The 27,627-nt window shown below is 54.1% G+C and overlaps 3 protein-coding genes across 6 annotated transcripts in view; 2 read left to right on the top strand and 1 right to left on the bottom strand.

Moving 5' to 3' along the window:
• Nucleotides 1-946: 946 nt before the first annotated feature.
• On the bottom strand, nucleotides 947-16,925 carry LOC122493860 (nitric oxide synthase interacting protein). 3 transcript variants are annotated; one of them, XM_043598543.1, is made up of 9 exons: nucleotides 16,812-16,925; nucleotides 6,352-6,422; nucleotides 5,695-5,800; nucleotides 4,571-4,652; nucleotides 2,036-2,195; nucleotides 1,826-1,944; nucleotides 1,480-1,667; nucleotides 1,248-1,356; nucleotides 947-1,053 (listed from the first exon to the last, which is right to left on the bottom strand). In XM_043598543.1, the coding sequence occupies exons 2-9, from the start codon at nucleotides 6,419-6,421 to the stop codon at nucleotides 982-984; spliced, it is 906 nt and encodes a 301-aa protein (XP_043454478.1). In that variant the 5' UTR covers nucleotide 6,422; nucleotides 16,812-16,925; the 3' UTR covers nucleotides 947-981. The 3 variants fall into 3 exon arrangements, with proteins under 3 accessions (XP_043454478.1, XP_043454480.1, XP_043454479.1); XM_043598545.1 differs by lacking the exon at nucleotides 16,812-16,925 and adding an exon at nucleotides 7,491-7,649; XM_043598544.1 differs by lacking the exon at nucleotides 16,812-16,925 and adding an exon at nucleotides 7,576-7,644.
• Nucleotides 16,926-17,379: 454 nt separating this feature from the next.
• PRRG2 (proline rich and Gla domain 2) lies at nucleotides 17,380-23,969 on the top strand. Its single transcript, XM_043598546.1, has 8 exons — nucleotides 17,380-17,785; nucleotides 18,243-18,347; nucleotides 18,472-18,569; nucleotides 18,758-18,933; nucleotides 19,085-19,124; nucleotides 21,927-22,065; nucleotides 22,907-23,053; nucleotides 23,372-23,969. The coding sequence occupies exons 3-8, from the start codon at nucleotides 18,485-18,487 to the stop codon at nucleotides 23,388-23,390; spliced, it is 606 nt and encodes a 201-aa protein (XP_043454481.1). The 5' UTR covers nucleotides 17,380-17,785; nucleotides 18,243-18,347; nucleotides 18,472-18,484; the 3' UTR covers nucleotides 23,391-23,969.
• A 210-nt stretch (nucleotides 23,970-24,179) lies between these two features.
• Nucleotides 24,180-27,627, top strand: part of PRR12 (proline rich 12) — a 35,708-nt gene continuing 32,260 nt past the window's right edge. Inside the window, exons 1-3 of one of the 2 annotated variants that reach the window (XM_043598526.1) lie at nucleotides 24,180-24,755; nucleotides 26,298-26,410; nucleotides 27,441-27,602. In XM_043598526.1, the coding sequence (XP_043454461.1) occupies nucleotides 24,670-24,755; nucleotides 26,298-26,410; nucleotides 27,441-27,602 (361 nt within the window). In that variant the 5' untranslated portion in view covers nucleotides 24,180-24,669. The remainder of the gene's footprint in view (nucleotides 24,756-26,297; nucleotides 26,411-27,440; nucleotides 27,603-27,627) is intronic. The other variant, XM_043598525.1, reaches the window with a different exon arrangement.

Genomic DNA, 27,627 nt, shown 5'->3' with positions numbered 1-27,627 from the left:
TTCTGTGTGTCTCTCTCTCTTTGCCCTGACCCCCTCATCCCGCTTTGGCACTCTCTCTCTCTCTCTCAAACATAAACATTAAAAACTAAATTTAAAAGGGGCGCCTGGGTGGCTCAGTCGGTTAAGCATCCGATTTTGGCTCAGGTCAAGATCTTAGGGTCTGTGAGTTCGAGCCCCATGTCAGGCTCTGTGCTGATAGCTCAGAGCCTGGAGCCTGCTTCGGTTTCTGTGTCTCCCTCTCTCTCTGCCCCTCCCTTGCTCATGCTCTGCCTCTCTCTGTCTCAAAAGTAAATAAAAACATTAAAAAAAATTAAAAAAAAACAACTAAATTTAAAAAACGGGGAGAAAAAACCCACAGAGCTCTAAGACCTGCCCCTGTGCTCCTCCGTAAGCTGACTCCAGGCAGGTGCACCAGGCCCCACCCTCTGCGGCCTCCTCCCCCCTGCACCCTCGGCTCTCCACACCTGCCGGGTACTGTGCAGCCCCCGGCCTCTGGCGTCCTTAGACGAGGGTTTCTTCTTGCTCTTGGCCTTCCGGCAGTCAAGGGTCAGGGAGGAGGGCTCCTGACTGGGTGCCGGCTGCTCTCACTGCATTTTGTTTCCTTTGGGCGTCTCACCACCCTTTACTTGGGAGAGAGGCTTTCCTGGACATCTCGCGGGCTTCAAATTTGGCAGGACTCAAAAAGATGTGGCGGGGTTTCTACTTGGCCTGTCAAAGCGGCGCCTGCCTACCGTCGCAGCTGGGACCTTGACCTCTGGCCGCTCTTGCCCAGTTTTAACGCCGGGCGTGTGGGCTCAGTTCGGATTTTACTCTTAACGTCAGACCACCTTAAAGGTAATTTTAGCCCACGCCTTCACACTGGGGCACTGCAGCAGGCGCACACTGGAGGGCTCCCCGTGTGGCCCCAGGGCTCCCGCGAGGCCAACGAAGGCACCACAAGGGCCAGTGAGTCCAAGCCTGTTTATTTGGTCTCCTGTGCACTCAGGCCTGCATCACCGGCCTGGACTTCTCAGCCTGCAGCTTCACTCCGGAGCCCGCGAAGCCGGTGCCGCCCTGGGGAGGTGGGGACAAGGCCAAGGTGGAGGCAGGTCGGGCTGCAGGGCCCCTTGCGGGGGGATCCTAAGCCCGCAAGGTGAGGCAGGACCCCAGCTTAGGAAGGCGGGGGTGGGGCGTGGAGGAGGCAGGGCAGGGTTGGGCATAGGGAGAGGACAGGGGGCAGGGTCCTGGGGAGGCGGGTCACCGCTCACCCGCTGCAGCACGATGATGTCCCGGTCCGTCAGCTTCTCCCCGTTCACGGGGTCTACCATGTCTTTGCGAATCAACTTCTCCACGCACTCCAGGGTGACCACGGCCCCACTTCGGTGAGAGTGAGGGTAGGAGACACCGATCAGAGAGGCCCCGCTCGGATGAGGGACAGCCACACTGCCCGACCCGGCCCGGCCCTGCAGGTCCCCAGGTCATCCTCCCCGGGTGACTCACGAGGGCCTCAGCACAGCGCAAGGCGTGGCGTTGCTCAGGCTGTCGCGGGTCACGGCGCACACGTAGCGCTCACTGCGTGTGATGAGCCCCACGCGGTCCACGGAGCTGTCCAGCGGCGTGAAGCGCACGGGTGTCAGGTCAGACATGCGCAGCGGCTTCCCAGACATGGGGCAGGTCACGGTGCGCGACTGTGCAGGACAGGAAGGGGGGGGGGGGCCGGTCAACAGGCCGGGCTGGGGCCAGGTGGAGGGAGGATGGGGGTCCCGGGCAGGGAAGGAGGCGCTGGGGACACTGGGGGACTCGGGTCCTCTGTGCCAAGTGGGCACAGGGTGCTGGGGATGCTCACAGGCTTCTCCAGCTTGGTGGCCTTGGCCTCGGGGGTCAGCGACGGGATCCAGAAGCTGGGCAGTGCTTTGTCCTTGTCCTTGCCCGTGGGGCCTGCACTGGCCCCGGGGCGGGCATCATCTGCGGGAGGGAGAGGGGCCCGGATGCCGCACCCAGGGAGGCACCCGGGCCTGCGGGACCCGCGCTCCCCGGCAAGTCCGCTCCCCCTCACCTGGACCGGTCTCAGGGGCGGCCTTGGGCGTGAAGGGGTTGAGGGGCCGGCTCACGATGGCTGCCTCCTTCTCCAGGAAGCCCCGCACCTGGTCCTGCGCCGCCGCCCGCTGCAGCTCTTTCTGTTCCTCACGCCGGGCACCCCGCTGCTTCTCGTAGGCCTGTGGGCAGCGAGAAAGAAGTGGGCTCGGCACCTTCCCGTGCGTTGTGGCGTTGGAGGGTGGCTCTTCCCATTTCACAGACGGGTAAACCGAGGCCTCCACAGGGGACGGTCCTGGCAGCGGCAGTTAGTAGAGGCTGGTAACTGCCTGAGTGTGAGTCTTTTTAAGTTATTTAAAGTTTATTTTGAGAGAGAGAGAGAGAGAGAGCGCGTGTGGGCGCATGCCCAAGTGGGAGAGGGAGAGAGAATCCCAAGCAGGCTGTGTACTATCGGTGAACACAGGGCTCAAACCCACGACCTGAGCCGCAGTCAGACGCTGAAGTGACAGGGTGTGAATCTTTAACCCGTGGGTCTTGTAATCTGTGGTGTGGCTCTGCTGCCTTTGCTCGTCCCTTCCCCCACTGCAGGGCACTTAGGTCATTTCCCATTTAGCTGGTTTGGGAGTCAGTGGCCTCTTTGTTCCTAGGCAGCAGGGTGGTCAGCAGCTTGGCAGGGGACAGATGGCCAGAGCTTAAACCTTGCCTCCATCACCGAGGAGCTCTGTGGCCTCCAGTAAGTGCTGTGACTCCTCCTGGCCTCAGTTTCTTCATTTGTAAAACAGGCTAACAATGGCGACTGACCGCGGAGGTTCACTGGGTTACGCGGGAGATTTTCGGCACAGAGCAAGTGCTCGATTCATGTGCCCGTGGGCCATATTATATTGATTTTACAGGGTAGGTACTGTAGATCCTGTCCTGCCCTCGAGGCGAGCTCCAGGAGGGTTAAGAAGCAATGAACGTTCACAGAACCCTAAGTGTGCAGGTGGTACGGGTGTGTGGAGACACAGGGACACAGTGCTGGGTTCTAGGACTTCCCCGGGCCACCCAGCTGCGTGAGGAGAAGACGGAGGGGAACTGGTGCTCGGGAGGACCTCTGGCATGGTCACCCTGATGAGGGAGCACCCAGGCGGCCACTAAGCCACGCAGAGGGTATAGGCACAGGGAAAGCCACTCACTCAAGACAAAAGGCTCAACAAGAATCTAACCCTTGGGGCGCCTGGGTGGCTCTGTGGGTTAAGTATCTGATTCTTTTTTTTTTTTTTAATGTTTATTTATTTTTGACAGAGAGAGAGAGAGACAGAGCATGAACAGGGGAGGGGCAGAGAGAGAGGAAGACACAGAATCCGAAGCAGGCTCCCGGCTCTGAGCTGTCAGCACAGAGCCCGATGTGGGGCTCGAACTTACAGGGCGTGAGATCATGACCGGAGCTGAAGTCGGACGCTCAACCGACTGAGCCACCCAGGCGCCCCAGTATCTGACTCTTGATTTCAGCTCAGGTCATGATCTCCCAGGTTTGGGTTCATGAGTTCAAGCCCCACGTCAGGCTCTGCACTGATAGTGAGAAACCTGCTTGGGATTCTTTCTCCCTCTCTCTCTGCCCCTCCCCGCCCCCCCTGATATTTCTCTGTCTAAATAAATAAATAAATTAACTTAAAAAAAAAGAAAAAAATAGGGTGCCTAGGTGGCTTAGTCGGTGAAGTGTCCAACTTTGGCTCAGGTCATAATCTCACGGCTCATGGGTTTGAGCTCCGTGTCAGGCTCTATGCTGAGCTTGAAGCCTAGAGCCTGCTTTAGATTCTGTGTCTCCCACTCTCTCTCTCTGCCGCTCTCCTGCTCGTGCTCAGACTCTGCCTCTCTCTCTCTCTCAAAAATACATAAACATTAAAAACAAAAACAAAAACAAAGAATCTAACCCTCAGTGTTTCTGGAGCTCTAGGAAGCCTGGCAGGAAAAGGAGAGAGATCGACCAGCTGCGCCTCAAACACGGCGATAAACGGGGTCCCTCCTACCCACAAAATGAGTTCAGCCGTGGAAAGTGGGCATGACTCCAAGTAAATGCCTCGAGAATTCTGATCTGTGAGCATCTCCCACACGCCCTGCAGCGCCCTCTGATTTGGTCCTGTCAGCCCATTTCAGAGGCAGTGCAACCGAGGCCCAGGGAGATGAGGTGACATCAGTCAATTTACCAAGTGTTCACAGAGAACCTAGGGCCATGGGGTGGGCAAAAGATCTGTTCCCTGTCCCTGGGGCCTGCCATCTAGTGGCAGAAGTGGGCACATGTCAGCCATAGGCTGAGTCACAACTATAAGTGTCAAGGTTGGGGGGGGTGGCGCAGACCCTGGAGGCCCTGGAGTAGCAGGAGGTCAGAGGAGGCGATGCCTGGGAGGAAATCTGGAGAAGGAGGAGCTAACCAGGAGAAGCGGGACGGGACGGTGCGCCAAGCAGAGGGAACAGCATAGGCAAAGGCTCAGAGGGAAAAGGAACTTAGACAAGAAGGTCAGACAGGCTCTGTGAGCTCGGGATCAAAGCCGCCCGCCCGTGCCCCCATCCCCATCACCTTCATCTGCCGGGCGATCTCCTTCTTCTGGTGCAAAATGTACTCCAGGATTGCCTCACGCTCGTACAGGTAACCATCCGGGCTGTAAGGACAGGACGGGATGGGAAGCCATAGGCTCCCTGCCCTGGGCACGCACGAAGCGTCTTCCAGGCGGCAGGTCACGCGGTGCCTAGCACAGCTCTCTGAGGTGACCACGCCATTTTCACTCTCCTGGCTTTGCCTTGTAGGGAAAATCTTGTGCAATAAAGGGCTAGCTCAGCGGGCCGCGTTCTCCAAACCCTATACGTTCCAAAGGACCCGGCCCTTGAACCAGCTCCCAGGAGGGCGCCTCTGAGCCCTTGGAATGTGCTGCCTGATAAAAGTGTCTTAGTTCACCTGGTGGGGGAGGTGGCTGGGCCATGTGGTATGAGGTTAGACCTCTGGAGGGCCTGGAGACCAAAGTCACGCCATGCCTGAGTTACCAGCCTCCAGTAAAATCCCTGGACGCTGGGGCTCCTGTGAGTTTCCCCCGGTGGGCGGCGCCCATGTCTGCCTGCTGTCACATGTCGTTGTTGGGAGACTAGCGCTGTCTGTGTGACTCTATTAGGAGAGGACAACTGGAGGCTCGATCCTGGTCCCTCCTGGGCTCGGCCCCACGTGCCTTCTCCCCTTACTGACTTAATCTCCATCTTTGTACCGTAATAAGCCGTCACTGACTCTTAACCACCTTTCTGAGTTGCGAGTTCTTGCAATGAATCACTGAACCTGCAGGTGGCCTCAGGGACCCTGAGCCACAGTCTGCTCTCGTCACTATGTCTGTAAAACAGACCTGTAAAGTGAGCCCATATTTAGTCACTGGACTAAGCACCTTGTACCCATTATCTCACCGAGGCCTCTGCCAGACCACAAGGCGGGGAATGGTAAATGCTCCACACATAAGCTATTATTATGTGCCAGGCAATGATCCAAGGGCCCTACCCTCTGTTACGGATGTATTCTTTTCCACATCCCTGGGGAACACGTTAGGATCATGCCCATGTCTCAGATGAGCACACTGAGGCTCTTGAGGGGTTAAGGGGCTTGCCCAGGGTGCCCTGGCTGTGCAGGCGGTTCCCCACACCCCCCAGTGCAGTTCCCCAGCTCACGTGACAACAGGGTCGTGGCAGGGCTGCAGAGAGAGGCAGCAGCAGTCAAAGTCCTTGACAGCATCCCGGCTCAGTCGAATGTTCTGGGTCCCATAGCCTGAGGCCGCTGGGGACAGACAGAGGCAGAGGGATGGAGGGACAGGAGACGTGCCCCTTGCAAAACCCCAAGAGAAAGGCACAGAGAGAACTTGCGTGGGGGGGTGGGGGGTGTTGGGCGGGACTCCGAGAGACAGGCAGTCAAGAGCTCGGGCTGTGTGTGTGCATTGGGGGCGGGGCATAACCCTCAGGAAGGTGTCAATCCAGAGGGTAAGTGACAGGCTGTCACCGAAGTAGCCAGGTAGAGAGGCTCACGCCTGACTCCCCTCAGCCCAGACTCAAGGGCCTGGCCCTCTCTGGGCCTCAGTTTCTGCCTCTGGAATATGGCTACGACATCAGCGATTCCTTCCTCAGTGGGGAGCTGGGAGTCTCAGATGAGTTCACGCCCACAAGCGCCCACTGCAGGGGCACGGGATCGCGTGGGCTGTTACTCTTAGTGTCATGACCATCGGTCGGCGGGTGGGGTGGGGGGGAAAAAGACATGCCCGGAAGACACAGCCGGAGGTGCAAAGTGAGATGGCGCCTCTGAGATACAACTGTCCCCCTTCCCAAACCCAGTACCTGTGTCCTTCTTCTTCTCGTGGTAGGTATAGACGGCCCCTGCCGTGCAGTTCTTGCCATGCCGGGTCATCCTGGGGGGAGGAGGAGGGGACAGTTGCAGGGCTGTGGCGGAGGGAGGCCCCAGGGAGGACAGGCCCTCGGAGCCGACCTGCCCCTGGCTTTGCCAGATGGGAAAACAGGGGGTGGGTCAGCGGAGGACAGTCTCACACGCGTCGACTGGTTAGGAAATACCCACAGACTCCAAAAAGAAAGACAGCATTTTACTTTGGAAAGTGACTGAGGTGGTGGAAGGAGGGTTCTCTGAAATCGAGAAGTTCTGGCTGCAGATGAGGATGCGTGGGGCTCCTTACATACAGACACGGTGAAGTGAGGGGCCTCAGAGATGTTCTGTTGGGGGTTATGTATGCATGTGCGTGCTCGGTGTATGCCTACAGGCTCACTGCAGTGGAGTGCGGTTTTGGGGGGTTCACCCCCTTCTCGCCTGGGTGGATGAAAGCACGTGTAAGCAAAGGGGAAATCTGCACTGTGGTCCAATTGTTTCCAAACATGATCCATTGCACCGGGATAAATTCCCATTTTCTTTCTTTCTTTTTAAGTTTATTCATTTATTTTGAGAGAGAGAGAGAAAGCATGAGTCGGGAGGGGCAGAAAGACAGAATCTCAAGCAGGCTCTGCACTGTCAGCACGGAGCCCGATGCGGGGCTCGAACTCACGAACCGGGGCTCATGACCCGAGCCGAAGTCGGATGCTTAACTGACTGAGTCAGCTGGGTGCCCCGGAATTCACATTTTCTTTTTTTTTTTCTTTTTTTTTTAACGTTTATTTATTTTTGAGACAGAGAGAGACAGAGCATGAACAGGGGAGGAGCAGAGAGAGAAGGAGACACAGAATCTGAAACAGGCTCCAGGCTCTGAGCTGTCAGCACAGAGCCCGACGCGGGGCTCGAACTCACGGACCGTGAGATCATGACCTGAGCTGAAGTCGGACGCTAAACCGACCAAGCCACCCAGGCGCCCCTACATTTTCAAAACAGGTGTTCTAGCGGAACTGACTGTACATGGGGCTCTGGCAAATCAACAAGAAAAAAAAACAGCCACCCTGACAGGAAAATGAGCAAAGGATGTGAAAAGGCAACTTACAGAAGCAGCTCAAAGACTAACGAGCGTATGGAGAGATAATCCAGCTCTCTTCAGGTGAAAACCACAGTGAGATAGCACTTCATACCTATCATCAGGTGAAACTTCAAAAAGTTGGGTAAGACCAGGGCTTGGTGAGGATACATGATCGGTTTCAGGACCTTTAAGGCAATGCAGTGGGGAGAGTGGACAGGGTCAGCCTCCTGGAACACAGGCTGGTGGCACTTTAGCAAGGTAAACATAGGTGATTCTGCACCGTGGGTGATGGGCCCCAAAGACATTCTCAGAGACACCCACAAGGAGCATGCCCAAGGATGTCCACAGCAGTGTTATTTATACCAGAGGGGAGTCAAAGGCACCTGATGTCCCTCCCTGGGAGAATGGGTGGTGACAGCCCATTCTGGAGACCATCCAGCAGTGAGATGCAATCTGCTAGATACATGCAAGGTGTCACAGGTGGATCTTAACACTGGGTATAAAAAATAAGAAAAAAAAAAAAAGTAAGGGGCACCTGGGTAGCTCAGCCAGTTGAGCATCTGATTCTTTTTTTTTTTTTTTAATTTTTTTAACGTTTTATTTATTTTTGAGACAGAGAGAGACAGAGCACGAACGGGGGAGGGGCAGAGAGAGGGGGAGACACAGAATGGAAGCAGGCTCCAGACTCCGAGCCATCAGCCCAGAGCCCGACGCGGGGCTTGAACTCACGGACCGTGAGATCGTGACCTGAGCTGAAGTCGGACACTCAACCGACTGATCCACCCAGGCGCCCCGAGCATCTGATTCTTGATTTCGGATCAGGTCATGTTCCTGGGGTTGTGGGATCGAGCCCTGAGTTGGACACTGTGCTGAGGGGGGAGCCTGCTTAAGATTCTCTTTCTCTCCCCTTCTGCCCCTCTCCCCTGTTCATGTGCACATACTCTCTCTAAAATAATACATAAAATGTAAAAAATAAAACAGAATTACTACCAATCTACGTGTGTGCAAGATAGTACATTTTATTGTTTTACTTATTTTTGAGAGAGAAAGAAAGAGGGAGCATGGGAAGGGCATAGAGAAAGGGAGAGAGAATCCAAAGCAGGCTCTGCACTGTCAGGTCAGAACTTAACAGGGGTTCAAACTCACGAACCGTGAGATCATGACCTGAGTGGAAATCAAGAGTTGAATGCTTAACCACCACACTGAGCCACCCAGGCGCCCCAAGATAGTGCGTATTAAAGAATACTTACAAACAAGAGCGTATGTGTTCTGCATATCGGAGTGGTTGCCCATGTGTCGGTGGGGGCTAATCAGGGGCTGGAGCTACAGGAGGGGGTTGTAGGCTATAGGGATCAAGGATGGGGCAAGATGACCTTCAGCCTGGGCTTGAGTCCAGGGTTGGCCCCGCACTGGCTGTTGCGACCCTAGGTTGGCCATTTCCTTTTTCTGAGCCTTGGTTTAATTTGGCAAAAAGTTAATCATCCCTGGGATAACCATGGGATCTCATTGCCGGGACTGGATTTCTGTGACAGCTGAAGGAGTCCTGCTCAGAGCCTGGCACATAGGCGGTGTTCAGGAAATATGCTCTCCGGCTCTCTGGTTGTGAGAAAGGTCCAGAAGGCTGGGGTGGGAGCCAGGGGCGGGGGGACACAGCCAAGGACTCCCAAACTGCAAAAAGTAACTTTGTCTGTATTCCCCTCTTCTGGTCGCCTTCAGACTCTTGTCTTTCACATTCAGAACTTGAACCACAAAACTCTCTCCCTCTCCGAGCTATGGATCTCGCTCTCCCCCTACTGGCGATTTCCTCTCAGAGGCTGATTTTTGTTCTTCGGTGTATGGACATAGGTCTGATGCGTGTTGACAGAGATGTATGCCCTTGTGACTGCCACCCCAGTCGAGACACAAACCATTTCACCCCAGTGGTGGCCACTGCGCTGCTTGCGACAGCTAACCTTGGTGAAACACCCCAACTTGACCCATGGCCCTCCTCCAACTTCCCCTCACGCCCAAGCTTTTGACCAAACATCCAGCACCTGCTGTCTCCCCTCGCTCACCTGCCAGGCACTCCTCCCCCCACCCTCTGGCTTCAGCCCCAGCCCCCCCAACTGCCACTCATGAAGGTCGCATTGACCTCCTCATGGCCAAATTCCCTACTCTATTCTTAGTTGTCAACTGCCTTGACCCTCTGTGGGATTTGGCACACAGCTGCTTGTCTTGTGGCCAATGACAGGGGTTTCTACACTCTTTGGCTTCATGGCCATGGCCGGAGACATTTTCCCTCCGAGAGTAAAAGGAGAAACTACAGAGGCAACCTTTTTTTTTTTTTTTTAACTTGGCCAGGTGATAATGGAACAGTCCCACAGAACACTGCTAGATCCCTGACCCCATGCCAGCTCTCTGTGCCCCCATCTCATTGATTGTCCAACCTCAACCACTCTCTGAACTCTGGCCCATGGGGCGCCTGGGTGGCTCAGTCGGTTAAGCGTCCGACTTCAGCCCGGGTCACTATCTCGCGGTCCGTGAGTTCGAGCCCCGCGTCGGGCTCTGGGCTGATGGCTCAGAGCCTGGAGCCTGTTTCCGATTTTGTGTCTCCCTCTTTCTCTGACCCTCCCCTGTTCATGCTCTGTCTCTCTCTGTCTCAAAAATAAATAAACACTGGGGCGCCCGGGTGGCGCAGTCGGTTAAGCATCCGACTTCAGCCAGGTCACGATCTCGTGCTCCGTGAGTTCGAGCCCCGCGTCAGGCTCTGGGCTGATGGCTCAGAGCCTGGAGCCTGCTTCCGATTCTGTCTCCCTCTCTCTCTGCCCCTCCCCCGTTCATGCTCTGTCTCTCTCTGTCTCAAAAATAAATCAACGTTAAAAAGAAAAATTAAAAAAATAAATAAAGTCTGGCCCATGACCATTTTTCAGATGGGCAAAAGGATTCTTAGAAGTGAAGCCATTGCCTAGGGCAGCGGTTCTCAAAGTAAGGTCCGGGGATCCTAGAGGGGTTCCTAAGATACCTTCAGGGGGTCCACAAGCTATTTCCATAATAATACTAACATGTGTTTGCCTTTGTTACTCTCGTTCTCTCACAAGTGCACAGTGGAGTTTTCCAGAGACAGCGTGACACGTGAGGATGTCATTGCTCCCACCGCAAACTGAATGTATGCTTCTGCATCCTTGGGTTTTAAAAATGTTTTAGGGGCGCCTGGCTGGCTCAGTTGGTGGAGCATGTGACTCTTAATCTCAGGGTCCTGAATTCAAGCCCCACAGTGGGTGTGGAGCCGATTTATTTATTTATTTATTTATTTATTTATTTTTCAACGTTTATTTATTTTTGGGACAGAGAGAGACAGAGCATGAACGGGGGAGGGGCAGAGAGAGAGGGAGACACAAAATCGGAAACAGGCTCCAGGCTCTGAGCCATCAGCCCAGAGCCTGACGCGGGGCTCGAACTCACAGACCACGAGATCGTGACCTGGCTGAAGTTGGACGCTTAACCGACTGCACCACCCAGGCGCCCCGGGAGCCGATTTTTAAATAACGTTTTATTATGCTAAGAGAAAGGAAGCTGGCACAAAAGCCATGTATCGTAGGGTTCCACGTATAAGAAATGTCCAGAACAGGCAAATCCATGGAGACAGAAAGCAGAATGGTGGTTACCACAGGATGGGAGAAGGGGAAGTGAGGAGTGACTTTCTGGTTTCTTTTTGGGGTGATGAAAATGTTCTAGAATGATAAGTGGTGGTGATTGCATAAAATAGTGTATATATCACTTTAAATGGATGATTTTGTGTTATGTGAATTACTGCTCAATAAAAACCTTTGGCTTTTTCTTTTTTTTTTTTTTTAACGTTTATTTATTTTTGAGACAGAGACAGAGCATGAACAGGGGAGGGTTAGAGAGAGGGAGACACAGAATCCGAAACAGGCTCCAGGCTCTGAGCTGTCAGCACAGAGCCTGACGCGGGGCTCGAACTCATGGAGCGCGAGATCATGACCTGAGCCGAAGTCAGCCGCTTAACCGACTGAGCCACTCAGGCGCCCCAAACCTTTTTCTTTTTTTTAAAAAATTGTTTTTTCAATGTTTATTTATTTTTCGGACAGAGCATGAATGGGGGAGGGGCAGAGAGAGAGGAAGACACAGAATCAGAAACAGGCTCCAGGCTCTGAGTCATCAGCCCAGAGCCTGACGGGGGGCTCGAACTCCCGGACCGGGAGATCGTGACCTGGCTGAAGTTGGACGCTTAACCGACTGCACCACCCAGGCTCCCCATCTTTTTTAAAGTTTATTTAGACAGAGAGAGAGAGAGAAAGAGAGAGTGAAGAAGGGGCAGACAGAGAGGGAGAGAGAAGAATCCCAGGCAGGCTCCACACTGTCAGTACAGAGCCCGATGCGGGGCTCGAACCCATGAACCGTGAGATCATGCCCTGAGCTGAAACCAAGAGTCGGACGCTTTACCAACTGAGCCACTTAGGCGCCCGTAAAAACCTTTTTTCACATCAGGTTTAATTTCTGGTACAGCAAATATGAATCGATAGAACTCACATAAACAAAAGTTCTCTGGAGTCCTGGATGACTTTTACGACACGGAGACCAAAAAGTTTAAGAGCTGCTGGCCACGGGCTAACGGGCTGGTGGGCGGCCGCGGCAGGACCCACCACAGCTGTATGGTCTCCTCATTAGGGCCAAGTTCAAAACAGAGAACAGAACTACTGCCATCTGCTGTCACTAGTATTTCAGAGAAATTCCAAAATCCTATCTCCTGCTTATCATCACGCCCCACTTCCGGGGGAGGAAACAGGCTCGGGCATCCCCCAGCTGGGAAGGGGAACCCAGGCAAGCAGGCTGCGGAGCCGCCCCCTTAACCACGTGACAACTGTCAGTCCTCCCAAGAGGGTGACAGTCTGAGGACACAGGCCAACCCATTCCCCCCCCCCTTTTTTTTTGTACAAAGCCTTCAAGATCTGGACTATGCTTTACTCTTTCAACACATTTCAATTCACACGCGAAACTTTCACTGGAGATACTTGACCTCTATTTAGGTTTTGTGATTTACGGCTGCCAAGGTACATTCACATACCGCCTCTGTTCCGAACACGCTTACAAGGTTTCCGATAACTCGGTCTAGTGTTGGCGTTTCTATTTAAATGAATTAAAATGAAAGAACCGAGAAACATTCAGTCCCTCAAGTCAAACTAGCCACTTAGTAAAGTGCTGCACGGCCTCTTGGGACTAGCAGCTAGGGCTCGAAGGGCACAGGGCACAGCGCTGCGATGGGACTTTTAAAAACCATGACCACAATACCATTAACACGCTAATGGTTCTGGCTGGCGTTCAAATTACCGACTCCCTGCCGTCTTTTTCTGCAGTTGGTTTTCTGAACTCTAAAACCAGTGGCTCTTAACCTTTTGGTGGGGTCAGAGATCCCTTTGAGAACCTACAGAATGCCACACACCCCTCTCCCTAAAAGCTGTGTGCCAGGCCATTCCAGGGGTATGAAGGCTTCTGTGTTAAAGGAAACCAAGGAGCTAATTACACTCAAGGAAATCACAGACTTAGGATGGGGGGTAAGCAGTACCGAGAGAGTTTGCTAAAAGCAAAAGTGAGCATCTGAGATTCTCTGTTTTTTCAAGTTTTTATTTATTTAAGTAATCTCTACGCCCAACATGGGGCTCGAACTCACAGCCCTAAGATCAAGAATCACATACCCCTCCGACTGAGCCAGCCAGGCACCCCCAGAGATTCTCTATTAATAATGGCTGATGCAGGGGCGCCTGGGTGGCTCAGTTGGTTAAGCATCTGACTTTGGCTGCGGTTAAGATCTTGCAGTTTGTGGGTTCAAGACCCACATCGGGCTCTGTGCTGACAGCTAAGAGTCTGGAGCCCGCTTTAGATTCTGTGTCTCCCTCTCCCTCTGCCCCTCCCCTGCTTGTACTCTCTCTCTCTCAAAAATAAATAAACATTAAAAAAAAAATTTTAGGGGCGCCTGGGTGGCTCCGTTGGTTGAGCGCCCAACTTCAGCTCAGGTCATGATCTCGTGGTTTGTGGGTTCGAGCCCCGCGTCAGGCTCTGTGCTGAGAGCTCAGAGCCCGGAGCCTGCTTCCGATTCTGTGTCTCCCTCTCTCTCTGCCCCTCCCCTGCTCATGCTCTGTCTCTCTGTCTCTCAATAATAAATAAACGTTAAAAAAAAAAAACAAAACTTTTTTTTTTTTTTTTTAATTTAAAGGGACACCTGGGTGGCTCAGTCGGTAGAGCGTCCAACTTCAAGCTCAGGTCATAATCTCACGGTTTGTGGGTTCAAGCCCTGCGCCGGGCTCTGTGCTGACAGCCCCGAGCCTGGAGCCCGCTTTGGATTCTGTGTCTCCCTCTCTCTCTGCCCCTCCCCCACTCATGCTCTGTCTCTCTCTGTCTCTCAAAAATGAATAAACGTTACAAAAAAAAAGAAAAGATAAATAAAAGAAGTGGAAAATCATTTTGCATCCCCTGACGACACAGTTGACGAGGCAATGATTGCTGAGGGATGCCCTTAAGGGAAAGACTGAAGGGAACTGTATATTCGCAGGGTGCCAATACCCGTTATCGGAAAGGATAAAAATGTAACTTTACAGTGCAGGTTTGGCTCTTCCTATCTGCATCAGTCAGCTAGGGCTGCCAGAACAAAATTCCATCTACTGGAATGTGGCTTAGACAACAGACATTTATTTGTGGAGATATTTATGGTTCTGGAGGCTGGAAGTCCAAGATCACAGTGCTAGCATGGTCAGCTTCTGGTGAGGACTCTCTCTTCCTGGCTCCCGGATAGCTGGCCGCCTTCTTGCTGTGTCCTCACAGAGAGCGTGCTCTCTGGCATCTCCTCCTGTCCTAACAACACCAGCTCCATGCGGTAGGACTCCACTCCCACGATCTCACGTAACCTTCATTTTGTCCGTCACAGACAATCTCCGAAATAGTCATATTGCTGGCGAGGGCTTCAACATAAGGAACGTGGCAGGGATCAATCAAAAAGGGTCAGGATAGTAAAGATTTTGGACTTTGGGGCGCCTGGGTGGCTCAGTCGGTGGAGCGTCGGACTTCGGCTCAGGTCATGATCTCACGGTTCGTGAGTTTGAGCCCGGGGTCGGGCTCTGGGCCGATGGCTTGAAGTCTGCTTCGGATCCTGTGTCTCCTTCTCTCTCTGCCCCTCCCCAACTCGTGCTCTTTGTCTCTCTCCAAAATAAATAAACATTAAAAAAAAAAAAAGATTTTTGACTTCGTGGCCCATTGGGCCCCTGTCACAACTACTCAGCTCGGCTCTCCTATGGCAAGAGCAGCCATGGACACCACGGACACGAACGTGCATGGCTGTGTTCCAATAAAAGTTTCCTTGTGGACACGGACATCTGAATCACATAAATTGCCGTGGGTCACAAAATATCATTTCTTTTGATTTTGTCTAATTTTTTAAAAATGTTATAACCGTTCTTAGTTTGCAGGCTGTACAAACACAAATGGGGGTTGCAAATCATATATCCAATCAAGGAATAACATCTAGAATATACGAAAGACTTATAACTCAATAATAAAAAGATGAGTGACCCAATTTAAAAATAGGCAAGGGGTGGGGTGAGGGGGCGCCTGGCTGGCTCAGTCCGTAGAGCACGTGACTCTTGATCTCAGGGTTGTAAGTTTGAGCCCCATGTTGCATGTAGAGCAATTACTTAAAAACAAAATCTTTAAGGGATGCCTTGGTGGCTGAGTTGGTTAAGGGTCAGACTTCGGCTCAGGTCATGATCCTGCAGTTCGGGAGTTCCGTGCTGACAGCTCAGAGCCTGGAGCCTGCTTCGGATTCTGTGTCTCCTTCTCTTTCTGCCCCTCCCTCCCTCGCACTCTGTTTCTCTCTCTCTTTCTCAAAAAATAGACATTAGAAAATTATATTTTAAAAATCTTTAAAACTAAATAGGGGTGCCTGGGTGGCGCAGTCGGTTGAGCATCAGACTCTTGGTTTTCGCTCAGGTCATGATCTCATGATTCATGAGATCGAGCCCCACAGACAGCATAGAGCCTGCCTGGGATTCTGTCTCTCCCCCTCCTCCGTTCACGGGTGCACTCTCTCTAAATAAATAAATAAAACTTTACTTTTTATTTTATTATTATTATTTAATGTTTATTTTTTGAGAGGAGGGGAGAGGGGCAGAGAGAGAGGAAGACACACAATCTGAAGCAGGCTCCGGGCTCTGAGCCATCAGCACAGAGCCCGACGCAGGGCTCGAACCCACAGACGGCAAGATCATGACCTGAGCTGAAGTCTGACGCGCCTAACCGACTGGACCACCCAGGCGCCCTGATAAAACTTTAAGTAATGCGATAAAAAACCACAGTGAGATACCAGTTCAAACCCACTAGGAGGATGACAACCGAAAAGTCAGATCATAACAAGTGTCGAGAAACTGGAACCCTTACACACTGAGTGGGAATGGAGGCTGGGGCAGCCACTGTGGAAAAGTCTGGCAGTTTCTCAAAAGCCTAAAGGTAGAGTTACCATTTGATTCAGCAATGCTGCTTCCGACAGAAATGAAAACACGTCCACACAAAAATTCTCACACAAATATTCTCAGCAGCGTTATCACAGAATCTGAAGCAGGTTCCAGGCTCCGAGCGGTCAGCAGAGAGTCCGACAGGGGGCCTGAACTCACAAACCCCAAGATCATGACCTGAGCCAAAGTCGGATGCTCAACCGACTGAGCCACCCAAGCGCCCCATAGGCGATAGGGATTCTTACATTATTCTCTGTGAGTTTGAACATTTTCACAATAAAACGTTAAAGTAAAACCCTTCGAAGCCCAAGTTCACACCGACTCAACAGCACCATCGGGATGAGAACCCAGGTCGGCCTGACCCCAGACCTCCCCAGAGGAAAAGGTTAAAGCCTCCACCAACTCTGAGAAGGAAGGAGTTGTCAAAAAAAAAAATAAATAAAAATAAAAATGCAGAGAAGACAGCGGCGGGCGACTGCACAATCTCCTCCGCCCTCCCGGTCACAGATGGGAAACTGAGGCCAGGAAAGGGGGTCCTTCTTCCTCAAGTCCCACTCCTTAGACCCTCCCAAGAGTCCCAGTTTCCTCCTTCCCCTGGGACCCCCGGCCCATAGCCCTCTACGGTGGAATACCAACACTTCAGAAGTGCCGGGTGGAGGCCTGGCTACCTCCCGGGGATGCCGGGAGATGTAGTTCAGCTTCAGACAGGGGGCGCCTGGAGTCGTCTATTAATGATTGACAGGGAGTCGGGAATTCGAAACCCCGTCCCTGTCTCCCTCAGGACCCCAGAAGTCTAGCCCGCGGGAAAGCGATCGCAGCAACACGATCCCCCCCACCCCCTGGAACTCACCTCACAAACGACTCCTCGACCCTCCGTCGCTTCTTCAACTGTGCCCCTACACCGGAAAGGAGGGCTGTTTTCCCCTCAGCGCTACGCCCACTTCCGCCCGGAAAAAAGACCGGAAGTAGAGCTGCCCCTAGTTGCCGAGATACTCTTCTGACTTGGTAAGTCCTCCCTTCTCCTCTCGCTCCCTCCGGAAACCTGAGTAGTTAGTCGAAGGTTCCGGTTGGTGCCGCTGGCACGAGTATAGAGCACGCTTAGTATACACTAGGCATTTCCCAGGGCGGACGATTTACTGCTTATGTCCAGGCTTTGCGTCTCTGCGAGTCTGAATTGAAGGATTAACCACTTCCTCTACAGATCGGGAAGCTCACTTCCCCAAGTATATTAGCCACTTTTCTTGCTGCGTGTTGAGAGACAATTGAGAAGGGACAACTCCCCTGTCTCCAATTTATAAGGAGAGCAAGTGAGAAATCGGAAGTCAAAGTCCTTCAAATCACCTCAGAAAACGGGAATTTACTACAGCATCGACCACCTACCCCCAGGGACCAGGCATACATTTCCCACCAGTTTCTAGACATCTAGGCATCTGGACACCTAGACATTTACTTCCCTAGCTCACCCAGGCAAGCTTCCATCCCAGGGGACAAACAAGGGAAGAGGTGCATATCCAATCCCCTAAGTGCCTCCACGGTGTCGGTGTCGGGAACCCTGGCGTCCCTACAAGGCTCTGGACCTTAGGCCCTTCATCCCAAGGTCCCTTTAAATACTTTGTCCCTTACCTGAGTCCCGCCCAGGACAGGTAATCACAAACCCCGCCCCTCTGCCAGAAACCGGGATCCGTCTGATTACAGGGAGAGGGGCACCCCTCCTTTCGCTCCCCTCCCCTCTCCCCTATCCCCCATTCACAGCTGGCCTTAGCTGGCCTGGCCCAGGAAGCCCCAATTAAAGAAGAGGGGACAGTCGCTCACAGGTCTGGGCAGGTAAGTGAATGTCCCCTGGAGGCAGAGCCTGGCTTGGAGACCCTGGTCCCTCAGTTCTCTGCCCCTCTGGGACTCAGAAGCTTGGGTCCCCCGGTCCCAGGGGTCCAGGACCCCCACTCCCTTTGCCCCCCTGGACCCAAGAATATACTCTTTGCCTCTCCTGTTCTGGTCTCTCCTGTAATCTTTGATCTCTGTGGGTGGATGTGGTAATGAGCACAGGGAGAGGCAAGTATAGGTGGAAACTACCTGGAAGAAAGGAATCTTGATCACCAACAGACATGTTTAAGAGCACCTACTATGTGCCAAAATTCATGCTGGGCGCTGCAGACCCGGTAGAGAAAAAGATAAGCTCCCTGCTCCAGTCTCTGGAGGCGCACACAGCTTTCACTCAAATCCTGCTTCTGAATCTTGCAAATCGCACGACCTTGGGCAATTCTTTTATCTCTCCGTGCCTCAGTTTCCTCATCTGTAAAGCGGGGATAAGAACAGCACTTCTGTGAAAACTAAATGGAGTTGATATAGGTAAACTACCTTGAACTACCTGGCCCAGGATACAGCCTAGGTAAGTGTCTGCTATTATTATTACAAATCATTACAATTTGTGGACCATAGAGTCCAGTCAGGGTGACCTGGCCCCATTCCCCAGGGGCTGAGGCACCTGATGTCTCCACCACGCCCCGTTTCAGGTGTTCGTAAAATATGAGGGGCTCCCCCTCTCTGCTGCTTCTGTACCTGGGATTGACCACCTGCTTGGACACCTCACCCAGTGGGGACCAAGACCCAGGTGAGTGTCTGGGGGAAGAGCCCGTGTCCAGGCGCAGACTCCACCTTCCCCTGACTCAGGAACCCTTGCCTCCAGTCCCCTCCTCCCTGAGCACTCCATAGCTCCCCATCCCCTGAGGTTGAGATTCTTCCATGTCCCCAGTCCCGGGAGCCCCCCATTTCTCTATGTTTCATGTTCTTTGGGTGCAGAAGTCTTCCTGGACTCCCCAGAAGCTCAGAGCTTTCTAAGAAGCCATAGCCGGATTCCACGAGCCAATCACTGGGACCTGGAGCTCCTCACACCAGGGAACCTGGAACGGGAGTGTCGTGAGGAGCGGTGTTCCTGGGAGGAGGCACGGGAGTATTTTGAGGACAACACTCTGACGGTGAGAGCCCCTCTCCCCAGGCCCTGGGATGTCCTGGCCCCCAACTCCCTCTACCCTGGGTCTCAGAAGTCGGGGTGCGGGCAGGTTGGGGGGATGGACTCTCCCAGCTGATATGCTGTCTTTCCACCTGCTCTATTCTTACCCCTTCAAGGAGCGCTTTTGGGAGAGCTACATCTACAATGGCAAAGGAGGTGAGTGGGGGTGTGGGGGGGACCCCTCTTGTTCTGTGCAGCTAAGGCAGCCCCCTTCCCGTGGAGGTCCAAACCCACACTCCCTGCCCCAAATGTGCCTCCTGCAAATTCCATGCTCCCTGAGTTCCTGGAGGTAGTTATCAAGAGTCCCCTCCTTTGAGACTAGAGCCCCTGCCACACTTATCTGGAGGAGGCCTCCTGTCCTTAGGAAGGAGGAAGTGCGGGTGGAGAGAGGGGTGACAGCCCAGGGGCCTGTCGGGCTTCAGGCTCAGAGGTGCTAACCTCTTTGGAGTGCAGAGCCCCGGCCCCTTTTGCAGCTTGGTTGCTAGGGGGACTGCTCCCTAGCAACAGGGCCTGGCCAAGGCAGGCCGGGCATTGGAAGCCTGTGCATCCTCACCTGCCCAGTCCGCCCACCCCCAACCCTTCCTGTGAGTTCTAAGGCCCCACCATGGCTGCAGTCTTGTTGCTAAGGGGGGACTGCTCCTTAGCAACGAGGCCGGGCCAGGCCGGACCAAGGAAGCCTGCAGCACTCACTACCTGGCTGGCTTCCCCTCCCCCACGGGCCCATCCCAGCCTTGGCCTGGTTACTAAGGAGGCCTCCCTAGCAACCACACCTAGCCAGGCTCAGGACCCAAGGCCCACTGCCCAGGGAGGAACCCCGTCCTGGTACCAGATGCCCCACCCCTCCCCGTGGCCTGGTTGCTAGGGTGGATGCCCCTTAGCAACAAGCCCTGGGTCTGCTGGAGTCCTCACACTGGAGCCTGGTTGCTAGGGGAGGTAACTACCTCGCTGCTGGCCTAGTGAGGCCCAGTGGCTTCTTGAATCCACCTGAAACATATCAGAATCTGGAGGGCCTGCCTTCTGGGCGCAGCTCTTCGTTAAGGGGGCTAAAAGCCACCAGGGATTCACTGTTTGAGGAAAGCTCCCCACCCAGTGCTACAGGATGTCTCCCCAGCAGCAAGACAGAGGAGGGCCTCACAGACCTTTGGAGTTCTCCCTGTGTGCCTGTTTCTCCTCAGAAGCATGGCCTTGGATTGCTAAAGGCCTAGGGTCCTAGCAAAGGGTCCCCCCGAGTTCTAGACACCCAATGATCTGTTGCTGGGGGGAGGTCCCTAAATTCCCCCATTGATAAATGGATTTTTCATAGCCCGGTAAATTCAGAAGCCTTCCTGTGGATTCTCCTCTTCCTTCAGAGTTGAGGTCTCGTCCCTCAGTGGCCTGGTTGGTAAAGGGACTGTGTCCCAGAGGGGAAGTGTTGTTAGATAAAACACAGGACACCCCCACCCCCATCAGTTAAATTTGAATTTTAAACACACAAGAATAGGGACGCCTGGGTTGCTCAGTCGGTTAAGGGGTTAAGACATCCACCTGGACTCTTGATTTCAGCTAAGGTCATGATCTCACAGTTTGTGCGATCAAGTCCCGTGTCGGGCTCTGCCCTGACAGTTCCGAGCCTGCTTGGGATTCTCTCTGTCCCTCTCTCTCTACCCCTCCCCTGTTCATGCTTTCTCTCTCTCTCAAAATAAATAAATAAACATTAAAAAATGCTCATGAATAAATTTTTTAGTCTAAGTATGTTCTTTTTAAAATTTTTTATTAAAAAATTTTTAAATGTTTTTATTTTTTTAAATTAATTAATTAATTTATTTTTTTATATATTTTTTTCAACGTTTATTTATTTTTGGGACAGAGAGAGACAGAGCATGAACGGGGGAGGGGCAGAGAGAGAGGGAGACACAGAATCAGAAACAGGCTCCAGGCTCTGAGCCATCAGCCCAGAGCCTGACGTGGGGCTCGAACTCCCGGACCGGGAGATCGTGACCTGGCTGAAGTCGGACGCTTAACCGACTGCACCACCCAGGCGCCCCTAAATGTTTTTATTTTTGAGAGAAAGAGAGACAGAGCGTGAGCAGGGGAGGGGCAGAGAGAGAGGGAGACACAGAATCCGAAGCAGGCTCCAGGGTCTGAGCTGTTAGCACAGAGCCTGACATAGGGCTTGAACCCATAAACCATGAGATCATGAACCGAGCCAAAATCAAACGCTCAAACGACTGAGCCACCCAGACGCCCCTTTTTAAAAACAATTTTTAAGTTTACTTATTTATTTTGAGAGAGAGAGCGAGTGTGGGGTGTGGGGGGGGGTAGGCAGAGAGAAGAGAGAGAGAATTTCAAGCAGGCTACACTCTGTCAGCGTGGAGCCAGATTTGGGACTTGAACTGACGAACTGTGAGATCATGACCTGACCCTAAATCAAGAGTCAGATGTTTAAGTGACCGAGCCACCCAGGCACCCCTAGTGTCCTAAATATTACATGGGACATAGTTATACTAAAAAAAAAATATTCATTGTATATCTAAAATTAGTATTTAATAGGGTATCATACATTATTATTTGCTAAATCGGGCAATGGTCAGTGTGGGGGCAGCTGAGCTCCCTACCCAGATGGATTTTGTTTAGGAGGGACTCAAGCCACACTGTGTCCAGGGAGGGGCCTCTGTCACCACGGGGATACAGCTGCCATATTTTCTAGTCCTGGATGAAGTTATCGTAGACCCTTTATGTGTTTGATCTCAATGAATTTCACAGCCTGTGGGGGAGAAATTATTCCCATTTTACAGGGCAGCAGATGGAGGCTTATAGAAATGAGTACGTTCTGTTGCCTGGAGTCACATACCTAGGAAGTGGCCCCAGTTCTGCTTTGCTTCTTGGCCTGTACTCCTCCCTCTGTGGGAAGGCATTGGGTTGTTGAGGTGGGTGACAGCCCCTGACATGGTGCCACCCCCCCCCCCTTCCCCACTGCAGGGCGTGGACGTGTGGATGTAGCAGGCCTGGCAGTGGGGCTGACATCGGGCATCCTGCTCATTGTCCTGGCCAGCTTGGGAGCCTTTTGGTATCTGCACTGCCGACGACGGGGTAGAGGCCAGCAGCCCTGTCCCCAAGAGTAAGGGGGATTCAGAGAGAAGGGGTTTGAGGGCTGGAAAGCAGGGGGAGGAGAGGAAGGAGGAGACGGGTCAAGGATTGGGGCAGGTGGGCACCAGAGGAAAGGTCTGAGAAGACTATCACATGGAAAGTCAGTCTGTGAGCTTGCGTATGTCCAGTTGCGTGTCTGTCTGTCTGTCTGACAATATCCTCAGTAGCTGGCACACAGTAGGAGCTCATTCAGTATCTGCTGCGTGTCTTCATGGTACCGTATTTATGTGTGACTATCACTCTGTGTGTATCGTGTCTGGCGAGGCTGTTAGCGGTAAGGTCTCTGGGTGTCTGCAGCATGTCAGTTTCCGTGGTGACAGGCTGTCACACATGTTTGTGTGTGCCTTATGAGTTGTCTAGGCATGTGTTTCTCAGTGGCAGGGTCTAAAAAGGTGCTTGAGTGTCAGTCTTGGAAGTATAGTGGGTCTGGGGGTTTTTAGGAAGAGTTTATTATAAGAGGGGCACTGGGAGATTTGTGACTGGGTGTATCTCTGTGTTATGTCTGTATCAGTGTGTGTCTGCCTACCTCTCTGCAGGGCTGTTTTTTTTCTCCATGACTCTCCCTGTGTCTGGAACACATGTATGTCTGTGAATGAGTATGTCTCAGCAGTTGATGCCTGTCTGCCTGTGTTCGTCCGCCTCTCATTCTGAGGTGCTCTTGTGTGGCGGGTCAGGTTCAAGGTGACCCTCATTTCCTCTGGTCTTTCTCCCTTCCACCCTCAGAGTCTCTGTGTCCCTAGGTCTTCCCTCCTCCTCCCAAATCTCTCTATCCTGTAGGTCTCTCCTGCTAACAGTGTACTTTCTGTCCCCAGGGCTGAGCTCATTAACCCCCTGAGTCCCCTGGGCAATGTAGGCCCCCCGACGCCCCTGCCTCCACCGCCACCCCCAGGTCTCCCCACCTACGAGCAGGCGCTGGCGGCCTCTGGGGTGCACGACGCACCTCCGCCCCCTTACACCAGGTACTGGGCTGGGCTTCTACCCGGGGGTGGGGCTCAGAGGGGAGGATGCTGCGAGAGGAGGGGCGTGGGCTCAGGGGCGGGACTTGGAATTTTGAGCTTATTATCCGGGGCGAGGCTTGGAGCGCGGGGGCGGGGTCCTATGCAATTGTCTGGGGGCGTGGCCCAGCGTTGTCGGTGTGGAGCCTTACAGGAGGGTGGGTCTTGTACCCAGAGGGTCCGCGATTGGCTGAGACGCCCGCGGGCGGGTCGGAGTGGTCTTAGTTGAGGGGGGAAAAACAGCCGGGTCTTTGACTCTCCATTGTGCCCCTCCTCATGCAGCCTCAGGAGGCCTCGCTGAAGAGCTGTTTCAGAGCTGGTGTTCCCCAGATTCACAGCGGATTCCAGAGCCCCCAGGCCTCTTAAACCACGTAGCTGAGCTTGAGGAGTGGTGGGAGTAGTGGTCGTCCGGCCCGAGGCCTACCCTGGCACACGTGTTTCCGCCAAGTACGGATACACGCGTATCCCCGGCCAACGTGTTCCCTCGTCCCGGGTTACTCGCGGGCCCTCACGCTCTCCTGACGGTGGGGGTACCCGGCAGCCCCGCCCCCCGGGGGTAGGCTTGCGTGGAAACTCGGACCCCGGCGCGTGGGCCCGGTGTACCGACTCGCGTGAGTGAGCAGGTGTGACAAGGCCATCGCCCTCCAGTGCTACGGACCACACACACGCGCATGTTTTCGTGTGCTCTCCTTGCACGCACACGGGCGCTCTGCAATCCAGGGAAAGGGTGGGGGGCATATTTGCAAGTGTGCTCTTTGGGGTCAGGCTCGCATTGCACCGGGAGACTGGAGTTGTGCTTCTCTCGTAAATTACAATGCTTTTGTAAAAGAGACAAAAAGTGAACGCAAAAAATAAAAAATAAAAATCAAACTGAATTGCATTCCCGGGTGCGTCTGCGCGCGGCGGAGTTGGCTTTCTGTACAAACGCTGCGCCCTACACCCCCAGGCCGTGCTAGCGCTCTGTATCTTTCTCTCTCTCTCGCTCTCTCTCTCTCTCTCTCTCTCTTTTTTTTTTTTTTGCATTTGCACGGGATTGTGGGAGGAAGCGGAGCGCAGCCAGACACCCCGCCGCCCGCCCCCCCTTCCCCTCCCCCCTCCCCCAGCCGCCTTGTGCAAAGATGGCTGCACCGTGAGCGCAGAGGAGGAGGAGGCGGCGGCGGCGGCGGCGAGAGAGCGAGCACCCAGCGCCCGCACCCACCCCGGGGCCGCCCGGGACGCCCCCTCCTGAGCGCGCTCCCTCCCTTCTCTCTTGCAAGCGCCGGGGCAAAGGCGGAGACAGCGGGGTCCCTCCTACCCCCCTTTCCCTCCAGGGGGAACCCCCCTTCCCCCCCTCCTTGGCTCGGCGGCTGCACCCCCTCCCTTGCCCGCCCCTCCGCCCCTGCCCCCTCCCTCCCCAGCCCGGGGCCTTCCCGGGCCTTCGGCGGCTGCAAAGAAAAAAAGAGAGAGAGAGAGAGAGAGAGAGAGAGAGAGGGGAAAAAAAAAAGCAGCAGCGGAGGGAGCGGCGGCGGAGGAGAGCGCGCGCGCGCCCCCTCCCTCCCTCCCTCCCTCCCCCTCCCCCCAATTTCCACCGCGGCCAATTCATGGACAGGAACTACCCCAGCGCCGGCTTCGGGGACCCGCTCGGCGCCGGGGCGGGATGGAGTTACGAGAGGTCAGCGAAAGCTAGGTAAGGAGCTGAGGGTGGCCTGGAGGAAGGGGCCAAGGGGTGGGGGCCCAGCCCGGCCGGGCCTGGCCCGCCTGGCGAAGCGTGCATCGCAAACTCCCCTCCGGCTTGCAAGGGAGCGGCCTTCCTCGGTTTGCAACAACGCCGCCGCCCCAGTTTGCAAATTGCAAACTCCGCCAAAGCCAGCTCCGGCATGCAAAGGGAGAGATGCAGCGGGAAAATGGGGGTGCAAAACAATTTCGGACGGAAAGGCCCTGGGAAGGTGGGAGGGACTGGCGAAGCAAGGCCTGGATTTCCCCCCATCCTTGGATTCCCGGCTTGCTGATCCCTCCTCCCTGCATCCCGGGCTCTGCTCTTGCATAGGTGGGATGGAAAGGAGAATTAGAACGCAGACCTGGGGGGAGCCCCCCCTCCCGTCCTATTGTTCCGGGACTGCGCGAGGCCGCGCCACTCGGGCCCCCCCCCCCCGAAATTCCGCGCGCAGAGTGGGCACGGGGCCCCGCCCCCTTCCCAAGCTGGGGTTCTGTGTGTGTGCGAGGGGGGGGGTCCTGGAATCTGAGACACGCCCCCTTGGGCTCCCCCACCCCCAAAGGCAGAGAATCCTAGTGGATGGCGAGGAGCGGAGTATTTGACCTCTTGAGTCCCAGCCGTGAATTGGGGCCGTTGGATGGGAAGATTCAGATATTTCCCTGGTGTGTGGTTGTGTGCGTGAGCGTGGGCCCTGTTGGTGCTTAGTTGGCACCCTGCTCACCTGCGAATCAGCCCCCTTCCTGCTGTTTATGTCCTGCCTTCACTCTTCACCTGTCCCCAACCCCCCCACCTCCTGGGTTTCCCAGCATGGCTGGGCATGACCCCACATGTGTTAGGATTTTCCATTTGGGACTTCTCGCTCTGTATATTTCCTTCCCCACGGGTGAGCTGGATAGTCGTTTGCACACACACCTGGCTTTGCAAGGGCCCATGCATTTGAACCTCAACCCTGCGGGATGGACGTTGTTCATGTTCACACTTGTACCTGGTACTTTCCCCTAGTCCTATCCCCTCCCCACCCCCCATCCCAGCCTTTTGGGGAACAATCTACCTCCTGCTCCTGACTCGGGACCCTATATGAGGTTCAGGGTCATGTGTTCCCACGTGTCTGTATTAGAGTGGGCGTCCGTGTGCACCCCTCAGGTGGGCCCCGGGGCCTTGTGTCGTCCAGGGGATAGTGGGCTCGGTAGGAAGTCCATGCCTTTTGAATTTTCAACTTGGGGCACTTCCCTCTGACTCTTCACCCTCTTCTGTTTGCCTCGTCGTTGTGCATGTCTGTTTGTAAACGTGAGACTATCTGGGCTCTATTTATTGGGGCTTGAGTGGGGAATGTTTCATGGCTCTTTTCATTGGGTACCCCGGTTCCCTTGGTCTTCTTTCCTTTAGGGCCCAAGGTTCCTTAGGGATAACCCCCAGTCAGCTGTAAGATTCCCCCCACACCCCGGGGGATTTGCTGAGTTCCATTCTCCTAGGGTAGCTGCAGAGGACACCCTAACATCTCTCCCTTCCCCCCAGCTTGGTCTATGGCAGCTCCAGGACCTCGCACCCCGAGACCGACATCTTACACCGCCAGGCCTACGCGGCCCCCCACCCACTGCAAAGCTATGCCACCAACCACCACCCAGCAGGTACGGCCCCCGTCCCGCCCCGCCTGGGCTGGCCCTCCCTCCCAGGCAGCTGGTTGGCTGCTGAAAGTTCCACCCCTCCTAATTGGCCGTGCCCTGCGTCCTGGCCCGCCCCTTGCTGCCTCTCCTCTGATTGGTTGCCTCTGAGGCTGCTGGTCCCTGCTCAATTTCACGCTGGATTCGTCCACCCTTGTCTCTGGCCCCGCCTCTTTCGCTCCAATTGGCCCCGTCCCCTCAGCCCCCAAATCCCACCTTCTCTTCCAGGCTTTTCCTCCTGTCTATCCCACCCCAATCCTTTCCCTCTAGGTTTGCCCATCCTCTTGGCTCCTTGGCGCTCTGAATTCGTTCTTCCTGATTCCTTTTCTTTCTGATTGGCTCTAAGTCTTTGGACCTCCCTTTTTTTCCTTGGGTCTGCCCACCACCTTATTCTTTTCCCTGTAGTCCTACCTCTAATGATTCTGATTGGTTTCCTTCTTCCTGGGTGGACCTGCAAGTAGATTACATTATCCAATTTGATCCTTAACTTTCCTGGTTGGCTCCTTCCCTTGTCTCCTCCTTATTTTTTTTTGGTTTTTGTTTTTTTTCTGGATCCTCCCACTTGAACTCAATCCCTTTAGACCTGCCCTCTTCCTACTAAGTGGCTCCAGTCATCCCATCTTTTCCCCTTCCTTGCTAGAATTGCCCAAATCCTTTTGTGTCTCCCTCCCCCTTCCACCAAGAACTCTGTCCTGTTGTGCCCAACTTCCTTTGATTCTGGGTTTTTCTACTCTTTTGTTTACCTTTCCTCTCCTGGGCTCCCTGCCCTTACGATTGGACTACACTCCATCCTGCTTATTGCTTTCCTTTTTCCCCTTTGTTATCCTCTGCCCTGTCTCCTCAGCTTGGCTGTGTCCGCTTTATCCCCTTGGAATCTATCTCTTTACATTTTCCAACCCTTTTCCCTGACCTGACTTGCTTTTGGCCTCTTCCTTTTCCCTTTCAACTTGGCCTTATACCCCACTTTGCTGACTCTAACCCCCTTGTCCTTGGCCAGGCCTCTCTGGACTCTTCGACACTGGCCTCCACCACGCGGGCTCAGCAGGGCCCGACGCCTCCGTCATGAACCTCATCTCGGCCCTGGAGTCCCGGGGCCCCCAGCCTGGCCCCTCTGCCTCCTCTCTCCTCTCCCAGTTCCGCAGTCCTTCCTGGCAAACAGGTAAGCCCAGCGCCGACCCAGGAGG

This window comes from Prionailurus bengalensis, chromosome E2, assembly GCF_016509475.1.
Source record: "Prionailurus bengalensis isolate Pbe53 chromosome E2, Fcat_Pben_1.1_paternal_pri, whole genome shotgun sequence".
Classification (NCBI taxonomy): Eukaryota; Metazoa; Chordata; class Mammalia; order Carnivora; family Felidae; genus Prionailurus; species Prionailurus bengalensis.
Note: the sequence above shows the minus strand (reverse complement) of the source record. Positions and strands in the feature narration are given on the sequence as shown.

What these genes read in the sequence shown, in the direction of transcription:
- LOC122493860 (XM_043598543.1), bottom strand. Translation starts at nt 6,421, where the DNA reads ATGACCCGGCATGGCAAGAACTGCACGGCAGGGGCCGTCTATACCTAC. An exon ending in CGAGAAGAAGAAGGACACAG is followed by an intron (nt 5,801 to 6,351) that starts GTACTGGGTTTG and finishes GTCTGTCCCCAG; the next exon opens with CGGCCTCAGGCTATGGGACC. An exon ending in ACATCATCGTGCTGCAGCGG is followed by an intron (nt 1,054 to 1,247) that starts GTGAGCGGTGAC and finishes CCACCTCCCCAG; the next exon opens with GGCGGCACCGGCTTCGCGGG.
- PRRG2 (XM_043598546.1), top strand. Translation starts at nt 18,485, where the DNA reads ATGAGGGGCTCCCCCTCTCTGCTGCTTCTGTACCTGGGATTGACCACC. An exon ending in CAGTGGGGACCAAGACCCAG is followed by an intron (nt 18,570 to 18,757) that starts GTGAGTGTCTGG and finishes CTTTGGGTGCAG; the next exon opens with AAGTCTTCCTGGACTCCCCA. An exon ending in CATCTACAATGGCAAAGGAG is followed by an intron (nt 19,125 to 21,926) that starts GTGAGTGGGGGT and finishes TCCCCACTGCAG; the next exon opens with GGCGTGGACGTGTGGATGTA.